At 44.6% G+C, this 16,197-nt stretch overlaps 3 protein-coding genes across 4 annotated transcripts; 1 reads left to right on the top strand and 2 right to left on the bottom strand.

Moving 5' to 3' along the window:
• The first annotated feature begins 906 nt into the window (after window positions 1-906).
• Window positions 907-6,209, top strand: LOC105694417 (arylsulfatase B). Its single transcript, XM_012415070.1, has 8 exons — window positions 907-1,115; window positions 2,190-2,363; window positions 3,816-4,028; window positions 4,311-4,560; window positions 4,802-4,981; window positions 5,050-5,316; window positions 5,415-5,688; window positions 5,798-6,209. Exons 1-8 carry the CDS (start codon window positions 996-998, stop codon window positions 5,961-5,963), a joined length of 1,644 nt encoding a protein of 547 aa, XP_012270493.1. The 5' UTR covers window positions 907-995; the 3' UTR covers window positions 5,964-6,209.
• Window positions 6,118-8,224, bottom strand: LOC105694425 (vascular endothelial growth factor A-A). The gene is made up of 4 exons (XM_012415090.2): window positions 7,844-8,224; window positions 7,449-7,719; window positions 6,565-6,774; window positions 6,118-6,322 (listed from the first exon to the last, which is right to left on the bottom strand). Exons 1-4 carry the CDS (start codon window positions 7,947-7,949, stop codon window positions 6,298-6,300), a joined length of 612 nt encoding a protein of 203 aa, XP_012270513.1. The 5' UTR covers window positions 7,950-8,224; the 3' UTR covers window positions 6,118-6,297.
• Window positions 8,225-8,262: 38 nt separating this feature from the next.
• Window positions 8,263-15,836, bottom strand: LOC105694272 (uncharacterized protein KIAA0930 homolog). 2 transcript variants are annotated; one of them, XM_012414785.1, is made up of 9 exons: window positions 15,521-15,836; window positions 13,375-13,694; window positions 12,515-12,778; window positions 12,329-12,428; window positions 11,969-12,274; window positions 10,850-11,053; window positions 10,108-10,716; window positions 8,885-9,034; window positions 8,263-8,431 (listed from the first exon to the last, which is right to left on the bottom strand). In XM_012414785.1, exons 1-9 carry the CDS (start codon window positions 15,639-15,641, stop codon window positions 8,391-8,393), a joined length of 2,115 nt encoding a protein of 704 aa, XP_012270208.1. In that variant the 5' UTR covers window positions 15,642-15,836; the 3' UTR covers window positions 8,263-8,390. The 2 variants fall into 2 exon arrangements, with proteins under 2 accessions (XP_012270208.1, XP_012270216.1); XM_012414793.1 differs by lacking the exons at window positions 10,108-10,716; window positions 10,850-11,053.
• Window positions 15,837-16,197: the final 361 nt, after the last annotated feature.

The raw sequence follows: 16,197 nt of genomic DNA, 5'->3' as shown, positions 1-16,197 counted from the left end.
AAATTATCCTACGCTATTAAATACTCATACGAAATTGTTCCAATTGCTAATAATAAGTTGTCTACGAGAATGAATAGAAATGTACGATTGATCGTGCAGAAAATAAAAAGGGAAATTACCCAAGCATTTAATAATAAGGAGACGTTAACAAAATAATAAAATTCTGTAATAAAATAGGAGTAATACACAGGATATGAACAGGTGAAGGTTAAACAGAATTATTGTTTATCATTAATCATTATTAATTATTCATTCCCGAAATGCTCGTACGCTTTCGTTACCAGTTATTCTGGAAATAATTACTATTTCTCATCCGCATTATTTATATTTCACTATAAATGTCAGTAATTAACCCAGAGAATAACGCCCTAACGCTAACGAAACGCAACTTTTATTAACACTAAAATCCAAAAATAACTGCAAATACTAATGAACTGCAAAAAAGGAAGAAAAAAGGCTTCAGTTTCAAGCCTGTTTCATAACATGTGAATTTTAAAGTACTACCGTTCATTTGAACTTAAAGAAGTTTGACTTTAAAAATAGAAAAGAATATCAGGGAGTGTCGAGCCTCTTTCATAACATGCGAATTTATACGCGCTACCGTGTATTAATTTACACTTAAAAATGTTTCGCTTGAAAAATAAAAAAAGGAATATCAGAGAGTTTGAAAATCTAGTCGTGTACGTAGAATGAGAATTCGGGTCGTCTAGAAGTCGGTCGGTCCTTATTTGCTTAACAATGTCAGTGTCAGACACCGGCAGTACATCGTCGTAGTAATAAGTAACGCAACGTCGACTAATGAACAAAAGCCGAGGTCGGTGAATTCCCCCTCCCTTCTTTACCGAACGAGCCAGGGGTCGAGTTTGGTAGGCGACTGTATTATTATTCCCGTTCTCTCGAGTTCGTTCGGCAGAGCCTCGCGAGATGGTCGAACTGCTTCGGGGTCGACAATGACATAGTCCGTGCCGAAGAAGAAGAAGAAGTTGGTCTCCAAAATGGCGCCGGTCGCCAGGACGAGGACCAGAGTCCTTTGGTTCCCGCTGATCCTTCTTCTGGCGGCGCACTTGGTCCTGGCACAGCAGCCGCACATCGTGTTCATAATGGCCGACGATTTGGTGAGGACGTTGAAGACCTTTTGCGAACCCATCGAGTGGAAGAGTCGTAAAAGAGTCTGGCCCGAAACCGTTGACCTCGTCCCCTCCATTGTCGAGTGCTCCTCTTCGGTCATTGGCTTTCAACGTTCGATTATTTCTTTCTGTTGGGTTGTTCTTGGTAGCGGCTCGCTTCTTTATTGCTGGATGGACAATTTGACGAATGTCTTGATAAGGGTGTGATCGACAAAGGGGTCAAGCAGATGTGCACTGTTATCAGGGGACAGTCAGTGATGTGCCTCTAAAAGAAATTTCTGTAATTCGGAAGAGTATTGATAAAGCATGATTTGAGTGTTATCGAAGGCAAGCCGATTAAACGGAAGTGCGATGTTGTTGCAGGATTCATATTTAATGCGGAGATGTGTCTATAATCTTAAGCTATCAATTTTTATGCATAAATCGTGTGGCTAGTAGGGGTAATCATTTTTTTTCACCTTTTCAGGCGTTGTGGTTCATTCGACTCGGTATTGATGATTTTAATATTTGTTTTATCGCTTCTTTATTGCTGGATGGACAATTTGGCGAATGTCTTGATAAGGGTGTGATCGACAAAGGGGTCAAGCAGATGTGCTCTGTTATCAGGGGACAGTCAGTGATGTGCCTCTAAAACAAATTTCTGTAATTTGGAAGAGTTGATAAAGCATGATTTGAGTGTTATCGAAGGCAAGCCGATTAAACGGAAGTGCGATGTTGTTGCAGGATTCATATTTAATGCGGAGAAGTGTCTATAATCTTAACACATTCGCGGCCGGCAAATTTTTTACGTTTCAAATACTGAGTACCGGCGAAAATAATGAAATTCTGAAACTGGTTGCCGCAAACTTGTATCGTGTATCGTCATGGACGTGATTCACGTCAGCAGCAATCAGGAATAGAATTTAAAATGACGTGAATTCACATCATTTTAAAATCACGTTTTTTTTCGCGTTTTCAGCCGTTATGGTTTATTCGACTCGATATTGATGATTTTAATGTTTTTTTTTATCGTGTTGTATTCTTTGGGTAATTGTTGTCTGAAAGATTTCTTTTGTCGATTAGGGATGGAACGACGTGGGATTTCACGGATCCATCCAAATTCCGACACCAAACATCGACGCTCTCGCATATTCGGGACTTATCTTAGATCGATACTATGTCGCTCCAATTTGCACTCCATCCAGAAGTGCAATGATGACTGGGAAACATCCCATTCACACAGGAATGCAGCACGAGGTAAATCTTCATCGAAATTCCCCGAAAGAAAGATTATCATTGATATATAAAACGAAAAGAAAAATGATATCAGCTAGGAGCATATTAATATTCTCACCTGGGTACTCATCGCGATAACCGAGAGGCAACTACCTTCCGAACTAAATTATAATTTGCCTCAAACTGCACTGTTATCCTTGCAGAAAGGATCCGACAAGTCAGACAAAAAGAAAAAAAGAAAAATAATCGAAAAGACCTTGCATGAGCAATTTGAAAACTGCTTATGAATACTGATAATACATTAAAAATTGTTCACTGGGTCGACGAGACATTTTCTACCGCAATCTTAATCCCAAAGGACGTGATCGGTATCGTTTAAACAATGTCTCTGTATTTTCACTCGGCTGGTGAAAGAAAAAAAACAATTACGCCACGTTTTTTGGTTGACTACACAGAAATTTCCTAATACATTATGTATATGCGATTAAAAAGGAGCAGTGACGTGTAAAAGTGGATAATGTACTGGATAAGAATTGCGCATAAGTGCTTATGTAATTAGGGGTATTGAACGCGACACTGGCAGCCTTTGTAAATATTTGATGCTTTCGTGTGGAGAGAATGTTTCCTCGGAAAGTCGTTTGCAAGGTATCACCTTCTACCGGAAGATGATACCATCTGACTTCCTCTACACGAGGTCAACATAGACGATCCAAGTTATAAGTAGTTCCAACTGGTTGTTACTGTTTAAACTGCATGTGTACGTGCACGTACAAGTCAAGTGGCTCGGTGTTAGTGTGAAAGCTCGTGTACGGGTGGGTGCATGTAATAATGCACATCGTAGGTCGCCTTTTGTTGTCAGGTCCGGTCACTTGTGTATTAACAACCGAGTTTAAGCTATTGAAGTCTCCGCTCGTGCCTGCAGAACGGGTCCACTTCTAAGACCGCACTTGTGACCTTGTCTTATTTTTTTTTTAAACTCGTAATAATATTTCGAATAATTTTTTATATTATTTAGTGTGAATTGAAAAACATACGAGTTTAAACTATTGAAGTCTCTGTGAGGGCTTGTAGAACAGATCCACTTCTAAGACCGCACTTGTGACCTTGTCTTATTTTTTTTTTTAAACTCGTAATAATATTTCGAATAATTTTTTATATTATTTAGTGTTAATTGAAAAACACGAGTATAAACTATTGAAGTTTCTGTGAGGGCTTGTAGAACGGGTCCACTTTTAAGACCGCCCTTGTGACCTTGTCTTATTTTTTTTAAACCCGTAATAATATTTGGAATAACTTTGTATATCATTTAAATATAGAAATTTTCTCCTGGGTAGATATAACGGTGAAAAGAATTTCGTCAATCTTAAAATGTTATTTTGGAGCCTTTGTACTATTTAAATATTGCTGAATCGTGTACGTGTCTTTAATGACTGAGACTTTGAGATTTGATGCAGCTATTTTTTTTTTATTAAGGTCCTTAAGGGTGCCGAGCCTAGAGGACTCCCCTTGGAAGAGAAGCTCCTTCCACAGTATCTCCAGGACCTTGGATACAGTACACACATTGTAGGAAAATGGCATTTGGGCTTCTACAAGAAGGAATATACTCCTACTTACAGAGGCTTTGAGTCACACCTTGGATATTGGACCGGTCATCAGGACTACTTCGATCACACCGCTGTGGAGACAGTAAGACAATAAAAAATTATATCGTCTTAATTATTCATTAGTTTCTTAATTAAGTTGCTTCTTCACTAGACTTATATCGGACATTTATACACAAGGGGAAAAATAAATGGAAAAGCGGACATATATCCATTAGAGTGAAGAAAAAAAAATACAATTTATTAATAGTTTCATGTCTATTTAGCTGTTTAAACGCGAAGGCAAAAATAAATTAAAAAGCGGACATATTATCCATAAAAGGGAAGGAAAAAGCGTGCAATTTATTAATAGTACATGTCTATTTAGCCATACTGGGGCCTTGACATGAGAAGGGACCTTGCCCCAGCCTGGGACCTTCATGGACAATATTCCACGGACGTTTTCACTAAAGTGGCAGTATCCTTGATCGAAAAGTACAATACCAATAAACCGCTTTTCCTCTACCTTGCACACGCTGCGGTCCATTCCGGAAATCCGTACAATCCGCTTCCGGCGCCTGAAGAGGAGGTCGCCAAGTTCAGCTCGATATCGGACTACAAAAGAAGACGGTTTGCTGGTAAAATTTTCATCTCTATGATATTTCCATGTTATTACGAGGTAATTGCATGCTGAAATACTTCCTTGTTTCATATCTCACTTCGCGTAAAAGAAAAATCCCGTCGCGGCTGAGATTGCGTTTCTTCCAACTGTGACGTCAGCGCTCCTAGGAAATGACTTTTCATAACCATGAAAAAGGTCTCTAATTATGTGAATCTGGCTGCTGAATGAAATAACGTCAAACCCGTTAATTTTTCTAGCCATGCTGAGCAAATTGGACCAATCTGTGGGAAACGTGGTTGAAGCTTTGCGCAAGAAAGACATGTTGAAAAACAGTATTATCATTTTTTCAACCGACAATGGTGGCCCGGCTGCAGGATTCAATTTGAACGCTGCTTCGAACTGGCCTTTGAGAGGTGTTAAAAATACACTTTGGGAAGGTAATATTAATTACTATGATTTTTTATTTGATCGATAGATAAAGTGTTGGTGTTACTTTATTTAACAGGAGGGGTCAGAGGCGCTGGTCTTATCTGGACCCCTAAGATATCAAATCCTGGCAGAGTAGCCAAACAGATATTTGACGTTTCCGATTGGCTGCCAACACTTTTGGCAGCGGCCGGAGGTGACACTTCGAATCTCACCATGGATGGTCTTAATCTATGGGGTGCATTAAAAGATGACACGGAGTCACCTAGGCAAACGGTTCTGCACAACATAGACGACCAGATTGGAAATGCTGCTATCAGCACGAATGGCTGGAAATTAGTGCAGGGTAAATGGAGATATGTAACAAAATATCTTTGTGTTGTTTCTCCCAGTTTAAAAGTAAAGTCCTGGGAAATTTATAATATTGCTGTCTATTGCTTTTAGGATCTAGTTACAATGGATTTTGGGATAGTTGGTATGGACCGTCCGGGAGAGAAGGAGCGTACGACGTGGCTGCAGTAATTGGAAGTTCAACTGGTCGGGCAATTTCAAGTATAGGATTGGCTTTAACTCCAGATAAGATCAGGTCTCTTCGGGACCAGGTTACGATTACGTGCCCTCCGAAAAATGACAATTTGCCGGAATGTCAACCTATGAAGGCTCCTTGCCTCTTCCACATTTATGAGGATCCTTGTGAGATGAACAATCTTGCCGAAGAGTGAGTCTGGATTAAAGTTTATGAAATATGTATCCTTTACCGCACTTTCAATTTCTGAGTAGCGTTATGCATGTAAAGGGAGATTAAATATTCCTTATTATGCCTGTAGGAATCCTGATATGTTGGCAAAGTTGCAAGGAGAATTGAAACGGTGGAACTCCACAGCAGTTCGTCCAGGAAATCTTCCCTGGGACTCTAAGGCAGATCCGAAATTGTGGGACCATTTGTGGACGAATTTCGGCGATTTCACCGTCATGGTGAATGTAGCCGGATGAAGAACTCCAAGTAATTTCTGTCAAGTCTTGTACAGTCTTTAATGATCTTTGCAGTGGTGAAATATTTTAAATATCGACCCCGGGTCAGGGAGAGGAAGTAACAATCTCACAACACATTGCTGTGAAAGGTTCGAAAGTTTGAGATGCCAGTTTGTACCAGGACAGAATTTATTAATTTCTGTTACGTGTGTAATTACCACCAGCAAATGTCTTAGTCTTTTTCATAAACTGCACATTGTTATATTTTAACGTCATCCAGCTTTAATCTCGAAGACAATCCGGTACCAGGTGAGTGACGACGTTGCGGATCTCCAAGGAGGTTAATTTGCATATTTCAATCCAACATCACGACCCCGCATCTGTAAACATGAGAAAATTAAGGGTTTATTACCCCGACAAGAAGTAACAAGACACGCAGGAATATTATTATAATCACGAAAAGAATTTTTCCTGATTTCCTTATAGATGATAGTAACTGATCGGCAACAAAGTTCTTCAAGTATTTAAATTTAACAGGGATTGCCGTTTCTGGAGACTCTTTTTTTTCTTCTAAGAAACTTGTACGATTGTCAATGTTGAAAATGGTACGTAAAAGTATTACCTGCAAAGGGATGGAATCCACTCAAGTCCAGTGGAACATTCTTCCTCTACTTTGGCACATGTGCATTTGCAAGTGATGGGGTTCCAGACCATTCCCATCTTCATGGAACAGTCGTACTTTTCGTCCATGTTCATGCACTCGCATGCACAGTCATCCTCCATGAAGATCTGATACTTGTTACAGTCATTCTCGCTTACGTTACATCCGCATCTGTAATGGAACGGGTGTGTTCAAGTGGCAAAAATACACTTCCAAGAAAATACCACATATTATGTTCAAGTGGCAAAAATACACTTCCAAGAAAATACCACGTATTATGTTCAAGTGGCAAAAATACACTTCCAAGAAAATACCACGTATTAATGACTTTGCGTACTCGAGGTACTTCCTCGTGGTGAACCACTTCCCTTTCGCGAACTTATCTCAATGATTTCAGATTAGCTTCATCATCATTTTCTAAAAATACCCTCGAGCGAGAAACTCATAGCGTGGAATGATGAGCGAAACGCGCCTTGCTTTTCGAATTACAGAGTACCATTAACACATTCGCGACCGCTGACGTGAATTCACGTCATTGTAAATTCTATTCCTGGTTTGCCGCAGGCGTGAATTCACGTCATTTTAAATTCTATTCCTGATTGCCGCAGACGTGAATCACGTCCATAAGGATATACGATTACAAGTTTGCGGCAACCAATTTCAGAATTTCATTATTTTCGGCGGTACTCAGTATTTGAAACGGAAAAGATTTGCCGGTCGAGAATGCGTTAAAATGATCTTAACCGCTAAGTAATTTTTCCTTTCTGAATGAAATGCTCTGATATATTGTTATGATGTTCAAAATACGATATTTAGCATCCGGAAATATTTCTTCAGCATCTTACTTGCATCTAACGTCTTCTTTAACGTCCACCCTGAAGCACGAGTATAGTTTGCTGCTGAAATGGTGCCTTCTGACGATAAGGCTCTTTTTCTTGGACTCAACTGGCATGCAGGATAGATTGTCTCCACAAAGTCCATCGCATCTGTTAATCGATACCATACTTGGACTAAATGAGTAACCAAATTCTGGTTTCAATTGCACCAATGTCTTCCGGGGCATGCACTTCACCTCCTTCATCTGATCGCTGAGCTGCATTCTCCTTCCTCTGCAATCTATTCTTTTTTTTTTTCGTTTTTTTCGTTTTTTCAACGAAAGAAAATGTAGGATTAAAAAATGTTTCCGGTAGTGTGATTAATAATTTGAACTGATTAATTTAAAGAATCTGAAATCGTTCACCTGTCGCTTCGCCGAAATGAGGTCCTGGGTCTTCGCGGTACCATTTGAAGCCATCACTTCCGAATATAATTGAAATGAAGGAAATGCAGAAAAGTGCGAACCTCATGTCGCGGTTCGACTGCACATCGACCTGGTACCCACGAAACTGAGAACGTCAGTTTCCTTCATCTTACTTTTATACCATCGTTCACGCGGTACGTTGAACACGTCCTTGCGGTTTTGCGGATAAACCAGGCTGATAAAAATCCACTTAAGGAAAATTTTGACAAGGATGAAACATTTCATATTCCACTATTCCAAGCACCTTTCACGTCCGATCTACTGAGCTTAAACATTCATCTACTAGAAGCAAAATATTTCGGCACGTCAACGTTCAAGGACACTCAAGAGCCCGCTCGGAAATTACGGTTCTCGGGGAATTGCAAAATCATATAGTTTATTAATTTACCTTAATATTACATTTATTTGAGTTTCGCTCGTCGCGCGTTAGCGTATAAAACGAGAAGAAAGAAACGTAGGAGAAAGAGATTCGATGAAAAAAGACCGGCTAGAATGTCAGGATGGGTCCTTCTCGATGGTCAAGGATATCTGCAACAGGTAAACATTGTATTGATTATCATACCCGATATCCGATTAAAAAATTCACCGAATCAATGAGCAGGAATTTCAACGATATATTGAATTAAACAAAAAAAAAAAAAGAAATATTTCAAGACTAGTACTCGTGAGGCGGCCATTTTGAATTATGGCGTCGGAAATGAGGAAACTGCATGAAATTCCCATCCGGTATTTTTCGAAACGAGTGACATTCTTCAGGAAAAATTAGCCTTTGGAAGAAATTAGAGATTCACGAAATGTGTTGGTGGGTATTTTTTGTCGGATCGTACAGCAGGAAACGAGATGTTACTTTTTGAAAATCGACCTGCCAAGGCCACTGTTATAATATCATCGCGGATCTTTTAATTCAAGATCGTCATTAATTCAGATCATTTAACATATCTACTGATTATTTAGACATTTTAATGATAGGAGGAAACTCACCCTTGGCTATGCTCCACCAAGGCAAAGTGATGTACGTAAGGAAGGCGTTGAGTGGGACGGACTGGGCTCTTCTGGTCTCCTTCCAAAAGTGAAAAGTCTGAGTGAATCCCCGCATGGTCCAGAGAGGATTGTAAGCCCCGTCGTCCAATTCTGCCAGCAGACAGACAGGTGACCGTCACTAAATGGGCGTTTAAAGTCCGAGCAATCAACCCTGCCAACCCCACAGCCCCGCCACGAAACGTCCCCAAGCAACCCTCGTCCTCGGAAATGAAAAGACACCCTCGTCGATTGAATAGCGACCCGGCCGAGTCACGTCGTAACGTACGTGACGTCGAAGAAACGTCGACGGTGGAGGGAACATGGGACGGATGGTCTCCTCTGGCATCAAGATTGCACCTTGTCGGGCATTCGGTGGTGCAGGTGGGTAGCAAGTGAGTAGCTGCTCAAGATTAACAGAGCGCAGACGACAATATCGACGGTGCATGGCATTCTACGTGATACTGGTGCATCAGCTAGAAAAAATCGTATGTGCGGCTACGAGAAAAGCAAGAGAAGAACGGTGCAGACTGATGGTTGGGAGACAGAAGTTGCGAAAGATCGATCGGAGGTGTCGAATCCATTGCCTTACTCCGTGGGCGCAGAAGAGAGGATCGTTCACCAGATTAGACGAAATTTTGTGGGGAGTTTCGGTGCACCTGGTTGGGTATTTGACCATGCACCAGCAGAGGTGTGGCATGCCAGGTTCTTGGGATTCCCTGCCTGGCGAGATGCGATCCTAATCAGGACTAACTACTAGGTCCAGATCGATACGCTTATCAAGAACGAGCTAACCATGTAGGCTTATTCCACATGATTGACCATCTCATCAAGATTCAGCACCGCATCTTGCTGGGCGGTGTCCAGACGGACCAATCATCGTTTACAAGCCCTGTATAGAATCAGAACTGCTGAGTGGTGAAACTTGTGCTTTCCCCGGCTCCACGGCAACATCGTGCCGACGCAGGAATTCTGATAACCTCGTTCCGAGCCAATCAATGTGCGATCTTCGGCCTCTCCTAACTCGACGCCGAGTCATGAGAGTGCTAACGATACAGGCCGATCGAGTGGTCTCTGTCGACAAGGATGCCGCCCTCGACAAGGACCGCCGAGTAAGGACGATGGATTCGATGCAAGGGTCAGACAACCGGGCAGGAAGGTTTCGTAAAATGATGATCGGAAATTACCCTGAGAGCCGGGGCGGCGCGGGAGCTCGCACCAATAGTAGATCGCGGTACCATCCGGGGTGACGCGATGCGGCGGAAGCGGGTTGCCAAGGATGGTCCCGGAGAGGGCTCGTCTTCTTCGCCTCCTGGGGAGGGTGGCCCCGTGCCTCTGTATGCATCCGTTAGCTCTGGGCACTTTGGTGTTCGCGTTTTTGTCTCTGGCGGCGGTCGACTCGTTCTTGTTGTGGTTCTTGGGCTCCTCGTTCTTGTTGGGGTTCTTGGGCTCCTCGTGCTCGCCGGAAGACGCGTGCTCGCTGTCGTGGCCGTTGCCGATGGAGCCGTTCATCCTGCCCAGAACAGGGGACGGTGGCGAGCGGTCGTCGCCGTTCTCCAGGGGTACCCCGCGGGCGTCCTCGTCCCTTGAATCCTCTCGACGACGCCGGTTGCGAGGACGTTGTTGGCTCATGCGCGCGTCATTGTTGTCGGGCTCGTAGCCCAGAGGTAGTTCCTCCTTGCCGTGAACCAAAATGGCGCCGGAGTCCAGCTTTTGTCGGACATTGTCGTCGGTCAGGCAGGTGCCAGGCGGCAGGATCTCGCTGCCGACCTCGATATGTTGATGAGGGGAGCTTCCTATCGCGAAACCCAAGGTCAATGACAGTCTGAGCGGGCTGGGTGCTCCGGGGGTTGCCCTGTCCGGTTCCGGGGAGGAGTCGGGAGCCTCCACGGAGCCGTGCGGGGCAATTTGGCCTTCGACCACACTCACCGCGAGTCTCGCGATAGGCCTCCTTGCGAGACGGCGAGACTTGGCTTCGCTCTTCGTCTTGATCCCGAGAATTACGTTGCTTTCGGTTGGCGTTCCGGCAGGATTGGAGAGGAGATCTTCGTCGGTGGACGCGAGGACTTCGGCAATTCCCTAGAGAATGAGCTGGCGAGCCCCGCCCGCCCCAGCTGCTTTCTTGTCTCTCCGCTACAAAGGAAATGGCCGGATAAAGAGCACGGGCCAAGATTAAAGGCGACTTGGCTAGAAGTGTGAAAATGTGGCGACGTTTCGTGTGAGGCGGTTGGCTGGTTCCTTTTGTGTGTCGCGAGCGATTGCGTCTGGTGCTCGTTGTTAAGTGACCGGTCAAATTGCAAGTAGAGGTCACTCTTCAGGAAATGGAATGAAGAGGTCCTGGCGGAACTATCGGTTTTGGATTACACAGGGTGTAAACGGAATCATGGGGTACAGTGATTCGTTCCCTCTTTTTACAACAAACCCAAGGTGTAAGGAAACTCGAATGTATGAGTATTAGATGGGTGTTAGAATGTCGAAGCAATCAATGGGGTGCTTGGCTAAGTTTCTGTATGATTTTGTGTTCTCGCTCGTTTGGGTTCGAAATCAGTGTCCGAGGCTTTCCTTGATGCTTGGATAATTGTATGTGGTATGACTCAACTCTGAGCTCGGTTACTTGAGAACTGTCTAGGCAGTTGCCCTTAATGCGTGATAACCTACTTAGTGCAGGCTTATGTCAACTTTTCGTGTCATCGGAACGAGAGAAAACCACGAGCGCATGCAAGAACCTGCCAAATACGAAGTGAAAAGTGTGCAAGAACATATACACACACGCATGCACACACATAGAGAGTGTAAAGTGCGAGATCAGTTCGTTAAGAGGAGGACAAAGAGGACTTTGGTAATAGCTGAAGTGTGCCGAGTACCAAACTCAGGGAAATTAAGACGGGCTGAATAATGGGAGCGCAGCGGCCCGTGCTCAGTTATGTCTTTTAACTATTTCTCTAATCGGTCCGCCATCAGTCGTGGATCGACGGTCGGATCGGATACCACGTATCTACTGGTCAGTTCGATTACTTTCCCCAGTATTTGGCAGTCTCGTTTAGTTACCATCTCGAACGTCCCCTGCCTCGATCTCGCTGAGACCATTGGCCATCGAGTCCAGTCCTTCGTTCTCGGATCTAGCCTTGGTTGCCGTGGCCTCCGGTTTCGTTCTCCAGCCTCCACGTACAAAGTTGTTCAAGTTCGCGCTGGGGTCCGACAACCTTCGTTGATGGCGATACAGAAATAGCTCTTCGGCGTCGTCCCAATCGGCATCCCAAAGAGCATCCGTGGCACAGTAACCAGGTTCTGACGTTGGTGTTTCAGCTCCAGAGCCCTTGGGCTTAGTCACGGCCATTTCGGCGTGACCTTTGCCTAAAATGAACCCATCTTAAGACTTACACGTTCAACGCATGGTCGGGTTCGTACCTTGAGGTCCCTTCATCCGCACGAACTCGACTCTTTGAGACGTTGCTCCGGAGAAGAGGCCGAAGGTCATGCGCTGCGCCATCTTCGTGCTCAGGCTCGACTGAAAGAAGATCCGGTCCCATGGATGATGGGTTAGGGTGGAGTAAATAAGCCTCGTTGAAGACTCGATCGAGGGAGACCACTTACCCTGGCGTCGTAAACCTTCTTTAGTGCGTCGTATCGTATCGACCCCAGAAATATCACACCCTGGACAGCACCGTCCCTATCGGAGGCGACCAGCTCCACGCAAACCATCTCCCCGTCCCTGACTAGGATATCACAGAAAACTTCGTCGAAGTTGTCCACCATAAAACAGATGTGCGGGTACGTCATCTCTTCGAGGTCTCCCTTGGCGTCCATTCGTCTGCGGCTTGGACTGGCGTAAACTTTTTGCGAGTGTCTTCGAAGAACCTGCGAGGAAACGTCTCACTTGTATACCATTACCATATAATTATGGCAATTATTCAAATTAATGAAAAGGAGTCCGCCAACCGCGAAGGTGTTCGCTATTACGGTTAGCTTCGCAACCTCGTACCCAATCAACATAAATTTCAATAACAGAGCGATAAGACGTCGCATCGTGTCTTATCGATACTTGCTCATGAGACGATTGCTGGCTCAATGCAATGTAGTTGGAAGCAGGGTACCGTCATTGCAAGCAAACCATTACTATTTGAATATGTACTTAAGGGGACGTGAAAGTGGCGTCTGAGGGGTCAATCGTTCATGAAACTTTTCTGGGTGTATCGAATCGTTTCAATCTCTACAACGTGAATACAGAGTCTATAAGCAAGGTCCCGACACTCATAAAATTTCATTGTTAATGAACATTATTAAAAATGTCTGTAATTTTAAGAATTTTAATTTCATTGGGGTCGGGACCTTTCTCGCCTGCCCTATGTTCACGTTGTAAAGTTTATTATACCCATTTCGGAGGAAGGTTTCATAAACGAGACTTCCTTGACGCCACTTTCCCGGCACCTTAATTCTTTAGTTTTTAGGTTCACCTGTAATTCCTTCGGACTAGTCCTCGTGCAAATGGCGAGAGTCAGAGTGTAGTCAAACTGGTGCACAACGAGGTTGAGATAGACTGTCTCCTCCCAGTCTATGTCAGGGTCTCCGATTGGCAGTTTCTTGCTGTCCTTGCGGAAGACGTCTACCTCGGTCTCGAATTTCGGAAGGTACCTCGAAGAGGTCTTCACGTGTTTCTTACGCACGAAGAAGAGCAGGTCGTCCCCGTCGATCGTGTGTTCCGCCTGGAAGAGGAAGTGGCGAACGAAGAGATCCGTCCAGTACGTAGTGCCTTGGAGCATTACAAAACCCGAATCTGAAGCAGAAACGTTAAACTTAGATTCTGAAAATGATGCCTCAATGTTTCCAGAACACAAAACGACCGACTATTTATTTATAAACGAGCCCATTGCATTGATTAACATAGTTCCACTCGAATGAATCGTTAAGGCGTCTCCAAACTGGGTGCACCGAATCATTTGAAACTTCAGCCCGTGATTATGGAGGTCCTGAGGAAGAACGCGATGTTCATACATTTCATATTCTTTTTTTAAGCATGTGTTCTTGGCTCTAGTCTGGGATAGATAATAAAAATGATGATCGAAACATGAAATTTCACGAGCATCGCGTTCATTTTTATGCTTGGAGAGACGTTTATACATTTTTTCAGGTTTTTATGTATGGAATGAGCCGTTAATAACGCTTTTAAGCTATCGACCAAACGATTTGTCCAGCGGCTTTGACATTATTTCTTCCGTCCGGAATCTCCGTGAGTCCATTGTTTGCCTCGACCGGGTTTAAAATCGATACCCTCCAGCTGCTTCCCCTTCATCCGAAAGCCTACGCCGAGGTCCTGGAAAGTCCCCAAAGCCGGGAATCTTTTATTCGGGCCGATTAAAATAAATGCTCTCGAATAACAAGTACGATTATTTGTGGCGTGGGACGTGTGAAAGTCGTGACAAAGAGGCAAAGGCGACAGCAAAATGCACGGCCATGACCCACGCGTTTGATGGCGTGTGGAAGTTGTTGTGATTGTGCGGTTGTTGTTCGTTTCCACCAGACCGATTCTTGGAAAATTCATCATCTTAGCACAATATGAATCAGAATATCGAAATAGAACAATTCCATAGGGCAACAAATTTGTAAAAAGACAGTTAAGAGCAGATATCTCAAAATGCCATCACCCGACTTCTTAAAACAGATTCGGATGACGTTTGGATCTGGAGGTTGTTGTGATGCGGTTGTTGTTCGTTTCCGCCAGAACGATTGTTGGAAAATTCATCTTCTTCGCACAATATGAATCAGAATATCGAAATAGAACAATTACATACGGCAAAAAATTCGTAAAAAGACAGTTAAGGGCAGATATCTCGAGATGCCATCACCCGAGTTTGGATCTGGAGGTTGTTGTGATGCGGTTGTTGTTCGTTTCCGCCAGAACGATTGTTGGAAAATTCATCTTCTTCGCACAATATGAATCAGAACATCTGAATAGAACAATTCCATAGGGCAAAAAATTCGTAAAAAGATAGTTAAGGGCAGATATCCCGAGATGCCATCACCAAGCCTCTTAAAACAGATTCCATGAAAGGCGCCTTGCTGGATCAGGAACTAGGGTGCTCGAATGAACAAAGAGGACTAACAGTAAATAAACCAAAACGTGCACGAGAGGAAAGCATAATTCCAAGTACAGAGTCTTGCCATACTTGGTCCCAGACATTGTGAGCCTGTAACAATGGGGGGTTACGTCTAAGCTTCCAAGTATCAAATTACAATTCATCCCAATCCCCAATGTCAGACTTCCAAGCGGAATATCACCCTACCCGAAGCTAAAACGTCGAATTGAAATACGAAATTCCCCACGAGTGTAGGAAATGTCAAATCATGAAATAATCGGAATCTCCTCGACGTACAAGACCCAACCTATAATAGGTGAGCGACATTGTCACCGGCATTACATAAACCGTGTGACGTTAGCACCAATGTCTGCTCCACTCGCCAGTGTGAAGACGCTTAACGAGCCACACCGCGCGTGTCCACTGTGTACATGGTGCGCCGTTAACAACGGGCACTGTACATGGTCGATCGTTAATAATAGAGAATTATAATAATTATTGTAACCGCGGTGTTCGAAGCTCTCACCGTCCTTGAGTAGCTGCCGCATCTCCTTGGTCCTCTGGAAATTGATCTCTTCGAGAAGCTGCTCCAGCATGGTCGGCGGCCTGGCGAGGCCAGTCGCGCTGCTGCCGGCCAGGCCCGCCATGACGGTCGACGCGTTTCGTTCGCCACCTGTCGCTACTCGCGGCGGAGCCTGCGCAGTAACGCGCGCCGCCGCGTCGCGCCGGTGGCGTGCGAGTCGCGGCCCGACGCGGCTCTCACGGGAGTCGCATGCTCCCGAGTCGACGGCCACTCGGATGGGGTCGCGGGCGTCCCGGGCGTCGCGCCGGCTGACAGCGCGGAACAGCGCGGAACGGACTAAGCGGGCGTCGAGACGCCCCGGCGTCCTCTGCTCCGTCGAGGCGCGCTCGATAATGCGGCGCCTGCGCGAGACGCCGCGCGTGCGCGTGCGCGCGGCGCGCCGCCATTTTCAAATTCCCGAGTAGGAACTCGCGGTCGATTCAAGATGGCGGAGCAGCTGCGGAGGTTAAGTGGAGCAAGAAGCGTTTCTATAGTTCATTCGTAGTATTTATGTTTATTGCAGGTCCATTTTGGATGATGTTCGATCGTGCCAGGTGGGATTTTTCTGCGCAGGGGAGTAAATGGAGTATTCAAGATGGCGGAGCAGCTACGGAGGTTAAATGGAGCAGGAAGCGTTTGTA

Source organism: Orussus abietinus, unplaced genomic scaffold (assembly GCF_000612105.2).
Source record: "Orussus abietinus isolate OABI.00-Male unplaced genomic scaffold, Oabi_2.0 scaffold210, whole genome shotgun sequence".
Taxonomy (NCBI): Eukaryota; Metazoa; Arthropoda; class Insecta; order Hymenoptera; family Orussidae; genus Orussus; species Orussus abietinus.
This window is presented reverse-complemented; position numbering and strand designations above follow the sequence as displayed.